Source organism: Leuciscus leuciscus (assembly GCF_965113295.1).
Source record: "Leuciscus leuciscus genome assembly, chromosome: 11".
Taxonomy (NCBI): domain Eukaryota; kingdom Metazoa; phylum Chordata; class Actinopteri; order Cypriniformes; family Leuciscidae; genus Leuciscus; species Leuciscus leuciscus.
Window position 1 is genome coordinate 3,291,538 of NC_138735.1, and position 22,201 is coordinate 3,313,738.

At 45.0% G+C, this 22,201-nt stretch overlaps 1 protein-coding gene across 1 annotated transcript; it reads left to right on the forward strand.

Annotated features, from left to right (window-relative positions):
* Positions 1–310: 310 nt before the first annotated feature.
* Positions 311–16,672, forward strand: LOC309509545 (coagulation factor XIII A chain-like). The gene is made up of 15 exons (XM_082184324.1): positions 311–346; positions 514–677; positions 766–957; positions 1,096–1,347; positions 1,980–2,098; positions 3,502–3,609; positions 3,725–3,902; positions 11,151–11,289; positions 11,485–11,588; positions 11,667–11,755; positions 12,546–12,699; positions 14,288–14,566; positions 14,689–14,849; positions 15,669–15,805; positions 16,102–16,672. Exons 2-15 carry the CDS (start codon positions 542–544, stop codon positions 16,247–16,249), a joined length of 2,196 nt encoding a protein of 731 aa, XP_082040450.1. The 5' UTR covers positions 311–346; positions 514–541; the 3' UTR covers positions 16,250–16,672.
* Positions 16,673–22,201: the final 5,529 nt, after the last annotated feature.

A 22,201-nucleotide genomic window follows, 5' to 3' on the forward strand; every position in this document is an offset into this window, starting at 1 on the left:
TTTAGAGATATCTTCAAAAGACCTTGAGGACTCACTTCATAACTTTTATAATTAAATATCATAGGAATTGCTATAATACATAGATGTTATAATCTCATCTATATGTTATTTACAGTCTGGAATATGCTGCTGTCATCAAGAATCAGACGCAAGGTCACAGAGTTGTATGTCAGACTGACCTGATCTTGGGATCATCTCGACTTCGGATGCTCTGGTTCCATGGATGTGTTTTTCTCCAGTGGAAGAGGAAGTCCTGAGCCTTTATTAATCAGCATGAGGCTCTTCATGAGCACATCGGCCTGGAGCCTCCTCACCTCAGCAGAACATCTACTCTTCTACGCACACCGTGAGTTCTACGCTTTTTATAACTCTTAAGCATTAATACAAAAGTTTGGTTGTGTTTCAGTTGTGCTTTCCTCTTGCCATGCCTCACCTGATATATCTAATATGTTTACCAAATGGGCAGTCTATAATGTCAGTAGATTTCTAACATTAAAATGATCTGTCCTCCAGACAAGCATCAAGGCATCTTGTATACATCATGTTATTACAACCCAACCTCCCTTTGCCCTCGGTAAGAGGCCGTATTCCCTTTGCCAAATCAAATTCAGATGAGTATAATCCTTCTGAGTTTGAGGCTTTTGATGTTTTGAGGCCAAGGGGACCCCCGGATGAAGGTAAAGTCTTACCTGTGTTTGCATTTAAACATGCTCTAACCAAAATAATTTACCACAGTCTGTCAGCAAGTCTTTTTTCTTCTTCTAGAAACACAAGCTGCAAGTCTCTCAGTATTGAGCGTTGACATGCGTGTGACGGAGAACAAAAAAGACCACAACACTCACAAGTACGTGAGCTCCAACCTCATCGTGCGCAGGAATAAAGAGTTCACCATCATCATCCAATTTAACCGGGACTTCAATGAACAGCAGGACAATGTGGAGTTGGAGTTCATGATTGGTGAGATTCTGCATCCAGTAATGCATCTCAATGCATGATAAAGTACATCTGTAATGAAGAAGCAGGACATTACATTAGTACATGAAATATCACCATAGTCTAACACAGGTCATATCTGCTGTTCTGCTCATTTCACAGGCAGTTCACCTGATGAAAACAGGGGCACCTACATCATTTTGCCCATCGGTAAAGAGAAACCTGAAGTGCGCTGGAAGAGTCGTGTGGTGGAAACACAAGGAAATTATGTGACCGTTGGCGTAACACCAGACGCCAGCTGCATCATTGGCCGGTTTCTAATCTTTGTTGTAGTAGTGAATGATTTGGGAAAATGGCGAACTACGAGGAACACTGAAACTGATGTCTATGTGCTGTTCAATCCTTGGGACCCTGGTGAGTACAACAGTTACGGTTAAAGCAATAAGCCCTGTGAAGCCATGGTTTACAGTGAATTTAGAAAACCCCCTTAGCTGTCGAAATTCACTACTGTATAAACCATGGCTTCACAGGGCTGATTGCTTTTATAAAATGGTTAGTCTATAAAAAATATAATTTAAATATTGATGTAATGAGGTCAAAGGTCTATGTTTGTAGAGTAATTTACAACGGCTTTGAACGTGGCTCAACCAATAGAAATCAAGAGGCCCCTTTTATAAATTGTTGCACAGAAAACCGTCCTACATTTGATATTACGATCATTTCTGAAATTGTGAGCAACTGAATAGTGTCAGATCTCCGCCTTGTAAACGGCACCTAATTAATGTCATTAACTTATAAAACAGCACCAGTCAACGTCCAAAACCTTTACTTGAGAACGGTGAGCGGCAAGAATTGCTTAGATTTCCAAATACTCTCTACAACAAGGAAAAGTATGTACGTTTGCTTAGACCCTGACATGGCACTAAGCACTTTTCCACGTCAAAGACGTTTTTGTAAATATGGATGTTAGCGTGGATTTTAGTGCACACATCCAGCAAACTTACATTTTTTGAGGAAGGATGTATATTGTATGTTTTTCTACCCAGCGGATGAGGTGTACATTCCCAGTAAAACCGACAGACAGGAGTATGTGATGAATGATGTGGGGACCATCTACATTGGAGAATTCAATTACTTTACCCCGCGGTCATGGAACTTTGGACAGGTTGGCAGTAATCCATTTTTTTTTTTCAAGGAAATAAATTTTTTTCTCCGATTGAGCTCATGTCCATATGCCATCACTAAACTCTTTCCCTGCCAGAGTACTGTGTTTAAGTTGCAAGTCAGTGCCAGCATTTTTGGTCATATTCACAATTTTTTTATGGACCCCAGAATATTTTGTTGTGTGAATATGTAAACATTGAATACTTCAAAAGAAAGAACAGAGCTTCTGCTTTTAAAAAACAACAAAAAACATTTTATTCTAATCTTCTTTCTTTCAACACTTGAATGTGTGTAAATTTAATAAAAACCAACAACAATTCGAACAAAAAGCTGAGACAATCACATTTTTATCAAAGACTTCATCTGGATTGGATTCAGAACAATGAACAAAACATAGGCTGCGTACGAAAACTTTAAAATGCTGCCTTCGGAGGACACATTCCAGGGTATGAAGGCATCAAGGTACGTCCGAATCCAATGTTAGCTTCACTTCTTCTCTCCTGAGATGCCTTCATCTGATAGATTTTTGAAGGCAGCATTGATATATCCTTCGCTACCTTTGATATATCACAATCCTGTGCTTTCCATTTTGTGACAGCTGAGCTAAAAAATACAGATGGCGTCTGAAAGTTGTGAATGCTGGTCAATTTGTGTAAATGTAAATTTTTCACCAACGTTTTCCACTTCTGATGTCATTTTCAGCGAGAAATTACTACTGTAGTAATTAAATAATTCTTTAGTTCTCACCAAAGCTCATTAAACTGTTACGCTGCCTCAGAAGCTTGCCTGAAATCAGTTTCGTGAGGTGCCTTCATGTGCAAACGCTGCCTGCAGAGTCATTGCTAATAAGGCAGCGAAACAACAAGTCAGCTGCCTATGTTTTCGGATGCAGACATAGATGGAGTCCATCAACAGCCCCAAAGCTTGATTAGCTTATCCAGGTGTGTTTGATTAGTGTTGAAGCTGAATCCAAAATCCCGCTTTTCACCATTTGTAGTGGTGTCCGAAACCATAGTGGACGTTATCGAGTGCACTCATTCTATCCCACATTGCGGCGCCATAACGAGTGTACAGTCGATCTGCACTCAACGGCTGTCCGAGTTCGCTCACTCATATTCCTTCATTCCTTCAAGTGAACCGTATAAGTGGACTGACGTAGGGAATAGCGATCAAGGTTTATAGGGGGCAATTGGGACTGTCCATTCATTAAACGATGAGCTGACAAAATATTGAAGCCTCTCCATTGACATCCAATAAAAAAAAAAGCCTCTGGTCTCCTTCACAGCATTACACTATTTTTTGCTGACCTTGAAGGCTTGCCTTGAAGCGACTTTGGATAAACTTTGGCCCTCCAGGACCAGGATTTGACACCCATGCATTAACTTCTTATGTGTTTTCCTGTAGTTTGAACAGGAGGTTCTGGATGCCTGTATTTTTGTTCTGGATTCTGGGAAAGTACCACTAGTTTACCGTGGAGGAGCCCTTGAAATTGTTCGGCAAGCATCAGCTCTGGTATGATTTTATTATTAGTAATCAAAGTATGGACTTTTCCACAAACCCATTTTACATGAATACACATACATATAATACATGTTGTTTATTTAGGCTTTTTGGTGTTATATTTCAGATGAACGCCAATGATGATTATGGCGTCCTGGTTGGCAACTGGAGTGACGATTACTCGGAAGGCACAGCACCGACTGCCTGGACCGGAAGTCCTGAAATCCTGCTAAAATATGCCAATGAGGGTGGTGAGCCTGTGCGCTTCGCTCAGTGCTGGGTGTTTGCCGGCGTGCTGAACACTTGTGAGTATGGCCACTGCGCATTATTTGGGGCGTCAAAAAGAAAGTTCTCTTACGAGAGGTCTCTCGTACTGCGTAAGTATCTTACGCTAGGGGAAAATCCCTTTTCCGTGAGATATTGAAGCCAAAAAATTATCCTTAATTTTGTATTATTGTAAAACGCGTTGCGGCAGCATACAGACATAGGCAAGACGGCTTGCGTGCCTATTGGCTGTTCTGCGGCAACTGCAGCAGCCTATCGAGCGAGGCCTAACGTGACGTCAGACCCAATGAGGGTGCTTACTGCCCGCTGCGTCACGTCGCGCCGAAACGGGCGTGGCTTAGGCCTATAAATCCGGCTCGCAGGCAGCTGATATCTGATTTTTCATCTCTTCAGCGAAGCTCTCGCATCGCTGGATCCGGAGAGAAGCCGCGCTGTCTGAAGGAGCCTTTCAGCGGGACGAGTCGACACTCTGAAGCCGCTGGCCGCACCGCCTTCAGTCGTCTTCCTGCTGCGCTATCCGGCGTTATATCCTTTCTCTGCTACTGTGTTTTGTGTATGTGTGTGTGCTCGCTGCCGCGACACACACTCTCATTGCACTAAAAGAGCCGAGGATCACGCAGCTCTCGCGCTCGCTGACGGCGACTGCCCTCACTGCGAGCTAGTTACTGCCTATGGTGACTCTGAGGACTCACCTGGCATCCTTCTCCGAGACTGCTCCTCCGCCCCCCTCCCCCCCCCCCCCCCCCCCCAACCCGCAAAGCTCGCCGGTTCGCCCGCTTGCCTTGCCTGCTTGGGGGATGATACCTGCTCTCCCTCTGTTCGAGCCGCGCAAACCGCGCCGTTCACAGGGGATGTCAGGAGCGGACGGTCACGGGGCTGGCTCTCTCTCTCCCTCTGTTCGAGCCGCGCAAACTGCGCCGTTCACAAGGGAGGCTGGAAGCGGACGGTCGGGATTAGTTTTTCTTTACGTACAAGAAAGCCTGTGGCTCAGTGGCGGAATCTTAGGTTTTTCGCACGAGAGACCGGTGTTCGAATCCCGGTCTAACGGCAGATAAATTATGCCGCCAATGCTTCGCTCTGTCAGTTCCCTGAAAGGCGACTGCAGATGTGCATTTTGCAGCCAACGAGCGCGTTGTACAACCCACTCGCCTGCACCCAAACACCGTTTCTATGGTTCCCGTGCGTGGCTGGCGAAAGGAGAAAAGAGTGTTTTATGTCCCGCTGCGGCCGGGCCGACCTCCATTTCTCACACATTTCTCATTCCCCTCTGAAGTTCAGGCGACTGGAAATGTCAATATTGCAGTGAGCGAGCCTGTTGTAATACACGCACGCCTGCAAACAAACACCAGCATGTTGACGCTCTCTGATAATACTTGCGCTAACTGAATGCCTATGTGTCTTCCCCTGTGGCCCAGTGGCAGATTCTCAGGCTTTCGCGCGAGAGACCCGTGTTCGATCCCGGGTCTACCGGCAGATAAAATTATGCCGTCAATGCTCGCTCTGTCAGTTCCCTGAAAAGGCGACTGCAGATGTGTATTTTGCAGCCAACGAGCGCGTTGTACAACCCGCTCGCCTGCACCCAAACACCGTTTCTATGGTTTCCGTGCGTCACTGGCGAAAGGAGAAAAGAGAGTGTTCCTAGTCCAGCTGCGGCTGGACCGACCTCCATTTCTCACACATTTCTCATTCCCCTCTGAAGTTCAGGCGACTGGAAATGTCAATATTGCAGTGGACGAGCCTGTTGTATTACACGCACGCCTACAAACAAATGCCAGCATGTTGACGCTCTCTGTTTCTATGGCAACTTCTCGCTCGTTCAGTTCCAGTAAATGCGACTGTTCCAGTGTATTCTGCAGTAAACAAGTCGGCGACACAGCCCACTTGCCTCCACACAAACGCCGCTTTTACGGCTAGCCAGATAAATCCCATATGAGTGTTTTTTCCGGTGTCCCGGCCATGGCCGATGGTGTTATGAGTGTAGACAAAATGCCCACTGCCCAGTGCTCATTCCTACACACAAACACAGCCTGTCACACAGGGCTCGCGCACATGAAATCGACCCAGATCGATTGCGCATTAAACGTGGTAAATGTGCCCACTGCCCAGTGCCCACAAACACTACGTTCTGCATGTCTCAAGGTTTCTGTAAAAACGAAACCAACGTGCATTCGCTCTGCTCAGGCGGACAATGCTCTCAGTGTTGTAAATGTGCCCGCTATCCCGCGCCCACATTTACACATAGACATGACAGGTCTTACGGGACTCGCCCAGCCCTCCCCCTCTCGGTTGACCACCGCAGAGGAGTCGAGCGCGGGCAATCTGCCTGCTATTATCAGCGTGCCCCCTGCCTCAAATGTCATAAGCGCGATGCTTATGTTGCAGCACACCGAAGCCCCTCTGTCGCTGAGCGACCAGAGCGCGCTTCGCATTCAACCCCTAGCCATTCGTGCAGATGCATGGGCAAGGCTACCCGGGGTTTCGAAGTGGGTGCTAGACATTATAGAAAGAGGCTATTCGCTACAGTTTCGCCGACGCCCTCGCCGCTATGCGACACGCGTCGAAACCACGGTAAAAACAGAAGTAGCACACCTACTTCGAGCCGAAATTTTGAAACTGTTGAGCAAAGGGGCCATAGAGCCTTTATCTCAAGCTCAGAGCGAAGGAGGGCTATACAGCAGATACTTCCTGGTACCGAAAAAAGACGGGGGTCTCAGACCCATACTAGATCTAAGGCAACTGAACAGAGTGCTTGCGAAGCGACAGTTCAGAATGCTCACGACCAGAAAAATCCTCGCGCAGATTCGCCGAGGAGATTGGTTTGTGTCAATTGATCTGAAAGACGCGTATTTTCAAATACAGATAGCGTCACGTCACAGGCGATATTTGAGATTCGCCTTCGAGGGCCAGGCATATCAGTACACAGTCCTACCGTTCGGCTTGTCCCTAGCACCCCGTACATTTTACGATGTGCATGGACGCAGCGCTCGCACCCCTCAGGCTACAGACATTCAAGCAGGCTCGGGTTACTCCACTGCTCAAAAAACCCACGCTAAACACATCATTTGTAGAGAATTACAGACCTATCTCTCTCCTACCATTCATTGCGAAGACACTTGAAAGAGCTGTCTTCAACCAACTAACATCCTTCTTGTCTCTAAACAACCAGCTGGATGTCAACCAATCTGGCTTCAAGAAAGGACATTCAACTGAGACTGCATTACTGTCAGTCACAGAAGCCCTACGGATCGCAAAAGCTGCTTCTAAATCTTCAGTCCTCATTCTCCTGGATCTGTCTGCTGCCTTCGACACGGTGAATCATCAGATCCTTATGTCCACCCTCTCATCACTGGGCATCACAGGAACTTCACTCCACTGGTTTGAGTCCTATCTCACAGGTAGGTCCTTCAAGGTCGCATGGAGAGGTGAGGTATCCAGAGCACATCAGCTGACCACAGGTGTTCCCCAGGGTTCAGTTCTTGGTCCCCTCCTCTTCTCCATCTACACCACATCACTGGGACACATCATACAGGCACACGGTTTTTCCTACCACTGCTATGCTGATGACACGCAGCTCTTCCTCTCCTTTCAACCAGATGATCCCACAGTAGCTGCACGGGTCTCAAGCTGTCTGGCGGACATCTCCACATGGATGAAGGAACATCACCTGCAGCTCAACCTGGCAAAGACTGAGCTTCTCGTCCTCCCTGCCAATCCGTCTCTACAGCACGACTTCACCATCCAGCTAGAGTCATCATTAATCACCCCATCAAGATCGGTCAGAAATCTTGGAGTAACGTTTGATGACCAGCTGACCTTCACAGATCACATTTCAAAGACAGCTCGATCATGCAGGTTTGCACTGCACAACATCAGGAAAATCAGGCCTTTCCTAACTGAGCATGCAACACAACTTATCGTCCAGGCCCTGGTCATCTCTAGGCTTGACTACTGCAATGCTCTTCTGGCTGGACTTCCAGCATGTGCAACCAAACCCCTACAGATGATCCAGAATGCTGCAGCTCGTCTTGTCTTCAACGAGCCCAAGAGGGCCCACGTCACTCCTCTGTTCATCTCCCTGCACTGGCTACCTCTCGCTGCTCGCATCAAGTTCAAGGCACTGACGCTTGCTTACAGAACTATCACAGGCTCAGCTCCCTCCTACTTTCACTCACTCCTACGAGTCTACATCCCTACCAGACACCTACGATCGGTCAACGAGCGACGTCTCGTGGTTCCATCACAGAAAGCCACAAAATCACTTTCCAGAACATTCTCATTCACAGTTCCATGCTGGTGGAACGCTCTCCCCACCCTCATCCGGAATGCAGAATCCCTGACAACATTCAAAAGACAGCTGAAAACCAATCTCTTCCGTGAGCACTTAACCTTATAGAAAAAAAAAAAAAGAAAAAAAAAATTTCCTTTCCCTTTGAAACATCACTTATCAGGCTTATGCTACTCTGAATAATACCTGAACTTCGTATTTTGAGCACTTCTTGCGTTGTTGTTGCTTTTGCCTCTTTATGATGACTCGCTGAATTTTGTCCTAATTTGTAAGTCGCTTTGGACAAAGGCGTCTGCTAAATGACTAAATGTAAATGTAAATGTACAGGGCATGCGAGTATTGAACTACTTGGATGATTGGCTGATTCTAGCTCAATCTCACTCGGAGCTCATAGAGCACAGGACCATTTTACTCGATCACCTCGAGAATCTGGGTCTCAGAGTCAATTGGGCAAAGAGTTCTCTGTCCCCCAGACAGATAATATCTTTCCTGGGCACAGAACTGGACTCGCTGTCTATGATAGTGCGACTGTCACCACAGCGCGTACTAGACATTCAGCGCGCAGCGAGCTTTTTCCACTGCGGCGCATTTGTCCCGCTCAAGAGATTTCAGAGGATGCTACGTCTCATGGCCTCAGCATCATCAGTACTTCAGCTGGGCTTGCTTCGCTACAGTTCTGGCTGAAAGCGCGAGTACCGCGCCGAGCGTGGGCTTCTGGTCTGCTTCGTCTCAAGGTCAATCAGAAATGCGTCGCAGCTCTGAAACCTTGGAAAGCAAACGACTGGTACCAATCAGGTGTAAGCCTGGGGACTTCCTCGAGTGTGAAGGTAGTGTCTACGGACGCATCCACCTCGGGATGGGGAGCGCTGCTCGAGGGCATAGCAGCGCATGTGCCAGGGCTCTTAAACGTAGGACCGGACAGACTGTCCAGGAACAATGTTCCGACAGGCGAGTGGTCTCTACACCCACAGACAGTCCAGCTGCTGTGGAAGAAATTCGGCAGAGCGGAAGTAGACCTGTTCGCGTCTCAAGAAAACGCTCACTGTCTGGAATTTTTCTCCAAGAGCAGGGACGCGCTGGCTCATGTATGGCCCCGCCGCCCGCTCTATGCCTTTCCTCCCGTCTCTCTCCTACCTCAGGTGATAGAACGGATCAGGGAAGAAGGATGCTCAGTGCTACTCGTAGCGCCGTTCTGGAAAAACCAACCCTGGTTCCCAGTTCTGATGCAGCTAGCGAGCACTGCCCCATGGCCAGTGCCAGTGAGGAGGGACCTCCTCTCTCAGGCCAAGGGCTCGATTTGGCATCCGCGCCCAGAGCTGTGGTTCCTTCATGTTTGGGCCATCAACGGGTACCCGCTGACCTCCCAAGCGGAGTGTTAAACACGATCACGCAGGCTAGAGCTCCGTCTACGCGACATCTCTATTCCTCGAAATGGTCAGTGTTCTCCAGCTGGTGCACAGCTCGTGGCATGTCGCCCCCAGACTGTGGGGTGATGGAGGTTCTCTCCTTCCTACAAGAGCTGTTGGACAAGGGCAGGTCCCCTTCCACGCTCAAAGTTTATGTGGCGGCCATAGCAGCGTTCTCAAAAACAACGCTTGGTCAGTCAATAGGAAGGAACGATTTAGTCATCCACTTCCTTAGAGGAGCTAAGAGACTGAATCCTCCCAGACCTCCCTCAGTCCCTGTATGGGACCTTTCTACGGTACTGGAAGCCATGAAAGGTGACCCATTCGAGCCTTTACAGACGATTGATCTTAAACACCTGTCTTTCAAGACAGTGTTTCTTCTGGCTCTCGCTTCAGTGAAGCGCATAGGGGACTTACACGCGCTCTCAGTAAGCGCGACGTGCATGGAGTTTGGGCCTAATGATTTAAGAGTTATACTCAAACCTAGGCATGGTTATGTTCCAAAATCCCTCAACACACCGTTTAGGGCGCAGGTCATTTCCCTGTCAGCCCTACCGGTCTCTGACGAGGAAGGAGACGCGAGCTTCCTTTGCCCAGTCAGGGCATTAAGAGCTTATGTGTCTCGCTCATCTGTCTTCAGACAGACGGAGCAGCTCTTTGTTTCGTTCAGCCGACGTTCCAAGGGACTAGCCGCGTCGAAACAGAGCCTATCCAGATGGATAGTTGACGCCATCGCGCTGGCGTACACTTCCAAGGGCATGCAGTGCCCGTTGGGTGTCAGAGCGCACTCCACGAGAAGCATGGCTTCATCGTGGGCCTGGTCAAGTGGGATTGCCTTGCAAGATATATGTATGACGGCAGGCTGGGCCTCCCCGTCTACATTTATAAGGTTTTATAACCTAGAGGTTCCCGCCTTACAGGCCAGGCTGTTGTCGGTCTAAATAAACCAGTACTGTCTGTTCTGATGCTATCGGTTCAGAATACTGTGTCCGCTGAGCACTGCTCGCTGAGCACTGTTCGCTGATCGACCATAAAATGCTTATGGGCAAATGAATAAGACCCACAATTTTCTAGAAGAGGGAACGAGTACTGCGTATCTTGCCGTGCATGCACACGCTCTGGTTCGCTTCGGCGATGAAAAACCAGATATCAGCTGCCTGCGAGCCGGATTTATAGGCCTAAGCCACGCCCGTTTCGGCGGGACGTGACGCAGCGGGCGCGAAGCACCCTCATTGGGTCTGACGTCACGCTAGGCCTCGCTCGATAGGCTGCTGTAGTTGCCGCAGAACAGTCAATAGGCACGCAAGCCGTCTTGCCTATGTCTGTATGCTGCCGCAACGCGTTTTGCAATAATACAAAATTAAGGATAATTTTTTGGCTTCAATATCTCGCGGTAAAGGGATTTTCCCCTAGCGTAAGATACTTACGCAGTACTCGTTCCCTCTTCTAGAGAGAACCGAGGTTACATTAGTAACCGAGTACGTTTTTCTTCATGATAGTTTAAAACATTTTCAGAATGAAGTAATTGTAGACTTGTGACATTTAACAACACATCTTACCTCATATTTTCCACCCAGTTATGCGCTGTCTCGGGATCCCTACACGGGTCATCACCAACTTCAACTCTGCTCACGACAACATGGGCAAACTGAATACAGACATTGTGCTGGACGAAATGGGGAGATTAGACCGAAGCCGAACTAAAGATTCGGTCTGGTGAGATACACAAATAGTGTTACATTCAAGTGGTCTTAACTCCTATACTGCAAAAAAAATTGGTGCCTTGGTTAATATAATTCCCAGTTTTATCTCAGACATTGCATGATTTTTCAGTATGTAGTTAATGTACTATAAATCCAATGTTATAAAACTGACAGGTTGATTAGTAATACAGTTTAGTTTTTCTTAAAGGAATTTCCACTGCTGGAATGAGGTGTACATGAAGAGGCCTGATCTGCCGGAAAAATTCTCTGGCTGGCAGGTGATCGACTCCACCCCTCAGGAGACCAGTGATGGTATGATCCTTGCCATGACTTCTGGCACATCAGAAATACCTTAAGTTATATACGAGTCATTTTCCTTCTCTCATTCAGGTCTTTCTCGATGTGGCCCGACATCTGTCAGTGCAATCAAAGAGGGAGAGCTCAGCTATCCGTTCGATGCAAGGTTTGTCTTTTCAGAGGTAAGAAAGATGCCTGAAGCCTAAATCCAAATTCGGAAAGGCACAGAAAATGAATGGCGTATTCTATGGAGCCCCCAAAGGGACATAAGGGGACAGGGACATGGCTTACTGCGGTAGTCGGTTTGATTTCACTTATCACCTGAAGATTGTAGGAAGAGATGACTGACAGGACGTTGTCGAAGGATTTGGTGCACAACAGATCTTATCTTGTAAAACGTGTGGTCAGTACTGCCACTCCCTATACACAGAGTGCGCATGATCACAAATTAGAAAGCAAAAGTAAAAAGCATGTGCATTCAAAAGCTATTTCAATACCTCTCATATAATTGTTAGTGGCTCCCATTTACCCTCAAATTATATACAATATAATTACCCAAATATATAATTCAGAGAGAACACTAAAACGTTGGGTAACACTTTATGATACTGTTCCTTCATTAATGAATAACTACTCAGGAACAAAAGAGTAACACACTATTAACATTCTAGTGACTACTATTAACTAACAAGAAACTCTGAATAATGAATTAGTGAGTAATAGTGCATAGTCGAATATGGTAGTTCACTATTAGCTAATCAGTAATTACTTTTTTTCATCTCATCTCATATTGTTTTCCATCACCATGTAGAACACGTCATTTCGTTTCCAAACGTATATTCAGCTTCGGGCACATCCCTAATGTCAATTCACGTTGATATTTATACCTTTAGATTTAATTTATAAGACATTAAAATCTTAGCTACTGTACAAGCAAATGGACATGAAAAAATAACTTTCTCTTGTCTTCAGGTGAACAGTGATGTGATATACCATCGGTCTGATAAGCAGGGAAAAATGAAGGTTATCTATGTGGACACCGCATATGCTGGAAAGCTCATACTGACAAAAAAAACAGGCAGTAGTGACTATGAGGACATCACTTCTACCTATAAATATCCAGAAAGTAAGTTTCATTCCATATCAGTCTACAGAATCAAAAAGTGATGTGACATTAGATCAGGAGTCATTAGATCATTGCAGCTATGTGATTCAGACTCTGATACGACTGACACTCCGCACGTGAACTCCGGATGGCACGGTAGCTTACATGGGTTTCCTGAGAAAAATGAATCCTTTAAAGGGTAACTAAACCCTAAACCAACTTTTTTTAGTTTAGTTAGTTAATCTGTAAGAATGGGGCTTTATTAGTGCTGTTCATTGATTCGAGTAACTTTTTTGACATTTGGGTATAAAGTGTTTTAATTTTACAATATATGGTGTAAAAACGTCTGAGTGCTGCCCTCTTCAGGTTGAACGGTGGCTACTGCAGTTGAATTTTCCTATTGGATGTTTGCGGTGGTACGTGACGTAAGCGGGGGCAGGTGACGTAAGCAGGTTCCAGCTCACCACGCCCCTGGTACGAGCTCACCACGCCCTTGGTATGAGCTAGCGTAGATTTATCTGTATTTAGTGCAGTGGTCAGGAGGGTACGTAGGTGTAGTGTTGCTGGTTGTAACAGCACTGCTGGACTGCATAGCTTTCCAGCAGACTTGGAAATTAGGCGCCAGTGGTTGCATGCACTTGGCCTGGAAGACCGTGAGTGTGAAACCTGCATTTTACACGGGATTGCTTTTCCAACGCAATAGAGGTGGAAATGGGCTTCTCCACACAGCTCGCGCTGAAAAGCGACGCAGTGCCAAACGCTGCTCCTCCTTGCGTCTTGATGTGAGTGATCACATATATTTTAATCACAATTTATGGTTAGGCTAAAGTTAATCCTCTGGGGTCGACAAACGCGCCGGCGCATTTTGCTGGATTTTTTCACATAGCGGCAAAATATGAATATGCGCTATTGACATCAACTCGATAAAACTCATCAGATGCATGTACTTTACGTCGTCTTGCGACCCTGTGAGTCACTCTCCATTTTAGAGAGTCTGACAGCGGCTCTCAGGTGCACGCCCCCCCCGCTCACGGTTCGTCCCCTCCATCTCCGCTGGGGTCTGCCCACTTTTCTAGCATTTTTCAAATATTGCCAGTGGGTGGAGTCAGGCTCTGACCAGGGGTTTAGTTACCCTTTAAGTGTTGGAAGATAAATTTGAACACAAGCCTTGGTGAAGCTACAGTTTACCATTGTATTAGTGACTAGGAAGTGATTAGAAATAATCTTTTAACCTGCTTGACAGGCAGAATTCAGTTCAAGGGCCTTGGTTTATTAATTTGGTGGGTTTACCGACCTTTTGTTCGCAACCTCATTTGGTCTAAAAGTTTAAACATCTCGGAAGTCTTGAATGTTTATCTATCCTGGGTCATTTGATATTCAAGGGTAGTCCAAATAAATTGTGTTGCCTTCTGGATTCTTGGATTGACAGTTTAACATCACAGCTGGTTTCAATAACTCAAAAGCTCTCTAGAGTCACTTAGGAGACTCAGCAGAGCCCTTCAGTTATTTAATTATTCAACAGACTTCCATAAGGATGCCAAACAAAAGTGGTTTGACTGATGTTGTGGGAAGCAGTGGAAAATCCCAACAATTTTCCTTCTGACTCTAGAAACCATCAAGGAGAGAGAGGCCTGGCAGAATGCAGAGCGTTCCGGCATGCCTACCAGGGATTACTTGCCACAGCCAGAAGCAGGAGTGACCATCGAGCTCCAGACCGACACCGTCAAAATGGGCGATGACTTCAAGCTGACGCTGAACATTAACAACCAGACCAACCAGACCTGCACCATCAATGCTACCATCACTGGCTGTGTGGCGTTTTACACGGGCGTCACCAGCGCAACCTTTAAGATTGAAAACCAAGCTGCAACTGTGGAAGCCTCGAAGAGTGAGTCACAACTGTTTCAATAAAACTGCACATTACTTTGAGATCGAGTTATAACAGCTCTAAGGAACTCTAGGAACACTGTTAATGGATTAGGCTACAGTGTGATCATAATATCTTCACAGCTGAGTCCCTGACGGTAGATGTCAATGCTAAGGAGTATACACCATACCTGAAGGAAAAGGGCAACCTGCTCTTTGTGGTCTATGGGCATATTGAGGAAACCGACATGTCCCTCACCACGATGAAAGTAGTCACTCTCCAGCCTCCTAAACTCACATTAACGGTAAATACCCTCAATAACCATTCTTAAGGGAACTCGTTTGTAGGGCTTGGTATTGATACAGATTTCAAATTTGATTAAAATTCTGATTAAAATTTGATATTGATTTATTTAGAAATAGTTAATGTATATGTGTAAATTTTTCTTAATAGGATAACCCAAAAAGGAGCATTCTGTCATAATTTACTCATCCTAGAAGCTAGAAAGAAGCTAACAAAAATTAACCTTTATAGAAAAAAAGAGCATGACTATTATTAAGGCTTGGACAGATAAAAAGCGAACATTGCAAGTTAATTTGCCCTACATGTCAGAAAGAGCTCAAGCGCATAGAGCACATTAGAAATAGGATGTGGCATGAGTTTACTGTCATGGATTTGTCATGTTGCGCCACATCCAATGTGGAAAGAATCACTGATTATAAATGGTCGCTTCACTCGCATCTGTTGTAGACACTTGTCAGCTGCCATCTGCTTGATGGGAGTTGCGTGAATAAAACTTAACGAAACATTATTTTTAGCGCATCAACTGAAAAGAGTACTGATTAAAACACAATAAGGGCTTGTTCACACAAAATGCGTTTTTGCTTTAAATAGCAGATGCGGGCAGTGGAATCGGGAAAAAAACGCAAGGTCTCGAGATGTGTTTTTTCAAAAGTTGAACTGATATTGACACTTTTTGCAGATTTGGCTTATTTTATGTAATCCTGGTCACATATTATGTTATTTTATATAAGATTTTCCAAACTTACCTGTGTACATGTACAAAGAACTATGTAAAAGCACTAAACATTTGTTGGTGCTCTACAATATAATTCATCCACAGATGACTGGAACCCCCCAAGTTGGTAAAGTTCTCATGATCAGTGTGGATTTCCAGAATCCCTTTAATTTCATCCTGCAAAATGTTCAGCTCCGCCTTGATGGACCTGGTCTGATACCAATCAAAATTAAATCTTACAGGTAAACTTCATATTTATATCACCTGGCTGTTGAAATAAAGCAAATGCAAATTAATAAATAACTGTCTTGTCAACTATTCCACCACACACCCATAAACATGCCCAGACATATACATAGACAAATGTATTTATTTTTGTAGATGTCCATATAAATTTTCCATATCTTGTTTTATTTATAATTATCTTTTTGTGTGAAAGATCCTGTTTATGTTGCGATCAGAAATGGGCAGTGCAAAACTAAATACACCTTTGGCTGAATTCTCAAAATGTTTTGTCTCTTATGTCTTCCACTTGCAGCCAGATATTACCTGGTGGCTCAGTGAAATATAAAATGTCGATGATCCCTCGAACTCCTGGAAAGAAGGTGCTGATGGCGTCTCTAGACTGCCCTTTACTGAGGCAGGTCACCAGTCAGCTCGAAATTGAAATATTTGAAGCTGAATGACCGCCAAGAGTGAACAAGAGAAGGAAGGGGAAAATAAGAGAAAACAGAGTTTCCAGCTTCTTTGCTTTGCTTTATCAATGTTCTTTTGAAAGAGATTCAATTAATCAAATGTTACATTTCATTTAGAGCTAATCCCTCCTCCTCACCATACAGAAGTTCACTCAAAAATTATTTCAACTCATGTCTTTTCAAACCCAGGTGTCTTTCTTCTGTGGAACTTGATTTTTTTTGAGTGTGTGGAAAAAAGCAGGGTTTTTGGTCCATATAATTAGTCATAGAGGTTTTTGGTGACTTTTAAAAACTTTTATATCAGCAAGTGTGAGAACTAATAAATAGTGACATCCATTGAAATCTGTAGCAATCATTAAAATGTGTTTTGTTTGGGGTAGATAATACTAACTGTATTAATCGCTTTATATTGTTAATCTTCTCTGTCTGGACACCCAGTTTGCCCATGCGTTTCTTTGATTTAATCCGTGTCACCTATTGTCTTGTTAATTATTGTCGTAATTAGTTAATTTGTCCCAGCGGTGTCTAGTTTCCCTGATTTGTTCTGGGTGTATTTAATCCCTGGGTTTCAGTCTGTTGATGTCTTGATTCTAGGTTGTTCTGTTCTTGCTACTTGGTTTTTTTTTCTGTAAAGATCTAAGTTAGTTTGAAAATAAAGACTGCTGCATTTGCTCTTTTGGCTCGGCTCCCTTACAAGAGCCGGCTCTTATGGCTCCCAAATGGCTCTTCATTTAGTATCACTCTGACTTCTATTTTAGCCTAATTTAGCAATTGTGAATGATTTGTGTTTTAATAAATGAAGCCTTATTTTTATGCATTTTTCCGTTACAAAAAATACACAGTTACTATTATTTCACATTTCAATAAAACTTAAATATCAGATGCCTCAGCTTGGATGGGCTGATGTGATTTCTCCTCTCTGTGATTATTTGTCCTGTTTTTTGGAAGTCTCTAATATCTTTGAAATGCAGCCAGATACTGTTGCTTTTTTGTTTTTTGCTCATTTCTTCACTCTCTCCCAATGCTTGCATTTAAATCCGGCTCCCCACCTCTCTCTGTCGCTCTATGTACCTGGCCTGTACCACTACACTCACTATCTCCTCGATAGGCTCTCTTCGAATGACACATCACTACATTTACATTTACATTTAGTCATTTAGCAGACGCCTTTGTCCAAAGCGACTTACAAATTAGGACAAAATACAGCGAGTCATCATAAAGAGGCAAAAGCAACAACAACGCAAGAAGTGCTCAAAATACGAAGTTCAGGTATTATTCAGAGTAGCATAAGCCTGATAAGTGATGTTTCAAAGGGAAAGGACTTTTTTTTCCTTTTTTTTTGTTTCTTTTTTTTTCTATAAGGTTAAGTGCTCACGGAAGAGATTGGTTTTCAGCTGTCTTTTGAATGTTGTCAGGGATTCTGCATTCCGGATGAGGGTGGGGAGAGCGTTCCACCAGCATGGAACTGTGAATGAGAATGTTCTGGAAAGTGATTTTGTGGCTTTCTGTGATGGAACCAAGAGACGTCGCTCGTTGACCGATCGTAGGTGTCTGGTAGGGATGTAGACTCGTAGGAGTGAGTGAAAGTAGGAGGGAGCTGAGCCTGTGATAGTTCTGTAAGCAAGCGTCAGTGCCTTGAACTTGATGCGAGCAGCGAGAGGTAGCCAGTGCAGAGAGATGAACAGAGGAGTGACGTGGGCCCTCTTGGGCTCGTTGAAGACAAGACGAGCTGCAGCATTCTGGATCATCTGTAGGGGTTTGGTTGCACATGCTGGAAGTCCAGCCAGAAGAGCATTGCAGTAGTCAAGCCTAGAGATGACCAGGGCCTGGACGATAAGTTGTGTTGCATGCTCAGTTAGGAAAGGCCTGATTTTCCTGATGTTGTGCAGTGCAAACCTGCATGATCGAGCTGTCTTTGAAATGTGATCTGTGAAGGTCAGCTGGTCATCAAACGTTACTCCAAGATTTCTGACCGATCTTGATGGGGTGATTAATGATGACTCTAGCTGGATGGTGAAGTTGTGCTGTAGAGACGGATTGGCAGGGAGGACGAGAAGCTCAGTCTTTGCCAGGTTGAGCTGCAGGTGATGTTCCTTCATCCATGTGGAGATGTCCGCCAGACAGCTTGAGACCCGTGCAGCTACTGTGGGATCATCTGGTTGAAAGGAGAGGAAGAGCTGCGTGTCATCAGCATAGCAGTGGTAGGAAAAACCGTGTGCCTGTATGATGTGTCCCAGTGATGTGGTGTAGATGGAGAAGAGGAGGGGACCAAGAACTGAACCCTGGGGAACACCTGTGGTCAGCTGATGTGCTCTGGATACCTCACCTCTCCATGCGACCTTGAAGGACCTACCTGTGAGATAGGACTCAAACCAGTGGAGTGAAGTTCCTGTGATGCCCAGTGATGAGAGGGTGGACATAAGGATCTGATGATTCACCGTGTCGAAGGCAGCAGACAGATCCAGGAGAATGAGGACTGAAGATTTGGAAGCAGCTTTTGCGATCCGTAGGGCTTCTGTGACTGACAGTAGTGCAGTCTCAGTTGAATGTCCTTTCTTGAAGCCAGATTGGTTGACATCCAGCTGGTTGTTTAGAGACAAGAAGGATGTTAGTTGGTTGAAGACAGCTCTTTCAAGTGTCTTCGCAATGAATGGTAGGAGAGAGATAGGTCTGTAATTCTCTACAAATGATGTGTTTAGCGTGGGTTTTTTGAGCAGTGGAGTAACCCGAGCCTGCTTGAATGCTGTAGGGAAGGTGCCAGTATGGAGGGATGAGTTGATGATGTGTGTGAGTGATGGTAGAAGTGTGGGAGAGATGGCTTGTAGAAGGTGTGAGGGGATGGGGTCAAGCGGGCAGGTGGTAGGGTGACTGGAGAGGAGAAGTGTAGATACTTCTTCCTCGGTTAGCGAAGAAAAGGAGGACAGAGGGGTATTGGCTGTGGAAGGGGTCGGTCTGGGTTCCTGTGTGTGTGGAGCTGAGAACTGACTGCTGATAGCTGTTGTTTTGTTGGTGAAGAAGTGCGCAAAATCGTCAGCAGTTAAGGAGGAGGCGGGTGGTGGTGGAGGTGGACAGAGGAGAGAGTTGAATGTCTTGAAGAGTAATCGTGTGTTGGAGGAGCTGTTGATCTTGTTGTGGAAGTATGAAGATTTTGCAGCATGAACATCAACAGAAAAGGAGGAGAGGAGAGATTGATACATACTCAGGTCAGATGCGTCTTTTGATTTGTGCCATTTCCTCTCCGCTGCCCTGAGTTCGGTCCGGTGTTCCCGAAGAACCTCAGATAACCAGGGGTTAGAGGGAGTAGCGCGTGCTGGCCTGGAGGAGAGAGGGCAGATAATGTCTAGAGAAGAGATTAGAGTGGAGCATAAGGTGTCCGTTGCGGTATTCACATCCAGAGATGAGAATTGTGAGGGTGGGGGAAGAGAGGATGATACGGCAGAGGAAAGAGGGGAGGGGGAAAGTGAGCGCAGGTTTCGTCTGAAAGTGACTGGTGGTGGGGGTGGTGGTGCAGGGGTAGAGAGTTGTAGACTGAAAGTAATGAGGAAATGATCTGAAACGTGGAGAGGTGTCACCAGGATGTTTTCTGTGGTGCAGTTGCGTGTGTAAACCAGGTCCAGTTGGTTGCCTGATTTGTGAGTACCTGTGGTGATGATTCGTTTGAGATTGAAAGAGGCTAGGAGAAAGGTGAAGTCTGTTGCATGTGGCTTTTCGAGATGAATGTTGAAGTCACCGAAGACTAGTAGTGGGGTGCCGTCCTCAGGGAAAGTGGACAGCAGCACATCCAGCTCATCTACAAAGTTACCCAGCTGACCTGGGGGGCGATAAATGACTACAATATGGATTTTAATGGGAGTTGTAAGTGTAATAGCATGATATTCAAATGAGTTGTTGTTGCATAGAGAAGAGAGCGTGGAGTATTTGCAATTGTTAGAAACGAGAAGCCCTGTACCCCCACCTCTCCCAGACTGGCGAGGGGAGTGGGAGAAGGAGAAATTGCTAGAGAGAGCAGCAGGGGTTGCTGAGTCTTCTGGACGAATCCAGGTCTCAGTCAGCCCCAAGATACTAAGAGTAGAATGAGATGCAAAGGCTGGAATGAAGTCAGCTTTATTGACTGCTGACTGACAATTCCATAGACCCACGGAAAGAGAGAGAGGAGTATGTGAGGATGTGAGGATGGGACGCAGATTGGCAATATTGCGCTGTCTATTGCGCGTGATGAAAGGACGTTGCCGAGAGATAACAGGAATGTATTGAAAGCACATGTTGATTAAGGTGAACAATAAGATAAGTAGAGGGAAGAAAAAGGGAAGAGGAGATACGTAAGTGCCTTTCTGGTGTCCTTGCTCGGTGGAGTCGCGCAGGTAGAGTCGCTGGTCTTTACCCGAGTCGGTCTTCACACGAGGAGCCTGAACGCTTCCGCTGACGCTTCCGCGACAGCGTGCAAATTACACAGATATACAGATAATGCTCTCACCGCTTGAGTGAGTACAGCTGTTTCGTTCGGGCAATTAAGTCAATAACGGCAAAATGTGTCAAATCTAAAGTGCTAGGAGCAAGGGCTTAAGTTACGTGCAAATTAGATTGCTATAAACATTTACATGTGTTTCGTTCGCGGCTATTTCTCTAAAGTGCCAATGCGTCTAACTGAAATACAGGATTATGTGAAATTAAAATTAAAAAAGAACAAGAGAATTGAAGATGGCCTTACCTTGACTAAAATACAGCACTGAAATATCAGGAGAACAAGGTATTCTAGAGAAAACCACTTGCGAGCTGCGTGCCTCTAGTATGCTGCCCGCTGGTCCTATTGAAGTGATCTGAAGCCCTTCTATTTATATCTATCAATTCTTACAGATGCTGTTTCGTTCGGGCAATTAAGTCAATAACGGCAAAATGTGTCAAATCTAAAGTGCTAGGAGCAAGGGCTTAAGTTACGTGCAAATTAGATTGCTATAAACATTTACATGTGTTTCGTTCGCGGCTATTTCTCTAAAGTGCCAATGCGTCTAACTGAAATACAGGATTATGTGAAATTAAAATTAAAAAAGAACAAGAGAATCGAAGATGGCCTTACCTTGACTAAAATACAGCACTGAAATATCAGGAGAACAAGGTATTCTAGAGAAAACCACTTGCGAGCTGCGTGCCTCTAGTATGCTGCCCGCTGGTCCTATTGAAGTGATCTGAAGCCCTTCTATTTATATCTATCAATTCTTACAGATGCTGTTTCGTTCGGGCAATTAAGTCAATAACAGCAAAATGTGTCAAATCTAAAGTGCTAGGAGCAAGGGCTTAAGTTACGTGCAAATTAGATTGCTATAAACATTTACATGTGTTTCGTTCGCGGCTATTTCTCTAAAGTGCCAATGCGTCTAACTGAAATACAGGAGTATGTGAAATTAAAATTAAAAAAGAACAAGAGAATCGAAGATGGCCTTACCTTGACTAAAATACAGCACTGAAATAGAGACATCACTAGTCTCTGCTGCAACGTAATGAGTGACAAAAATAAGCTAAATCAAACAAAAAACAAGGTATTTCTTATTTTAATTCACCCCCTACATTGAAACTCTACAATTTAATTATTGCAACTTGAATTATAATTATTTATTTAAAAAGTGTTGGGGGTTGTTTCTGGGATCAAAAAGGTTGAGAACTGCTGGTTTAAACGTTTAGCTGGCCAAAACATTTGTGATGCTACACAACGGGTGAAAAGTTGGTTTCAGTTCGACAATTGAAATTTAGTCAACAGCTTGTCCTTCCCTCTACTTTACCACGGGACACACATATGACACTGCCAAATAGTACAAATAGCACCTGACTATTTATTGGAGAAGCATTCCTAATCTAAATTTACCTTAAAACTTGTGCCTGAAGCCAAAGCATCCCCCTCTAGCCACAAACTCAAGTCACCAATGCACGATTTAGTCAAAAACCTTGACA

Coding starts and splice junctions, on each gene's coding strand:
- LOC309509545 (XM_082184324.1), top strand. CDS start 542: ATGTTATTACAACCCAACCTCCCTTTGCCCTCGGTAAGAGGCCGTATT. Junction 958..1,095: donor GGAGTTGGAGTTCATGATTG/GTGAGATTCTGC, acceptor CTCATTTCACAG/GCAGTTCACCTGATGAAAAC. Junction 3,903..11,150: donor TGCCGGCGTGCTGAACACTT/GTGAGTATGGCC, acceptor TTTTCCACCCAG/TTATGCGCTGTCTCGGGATC.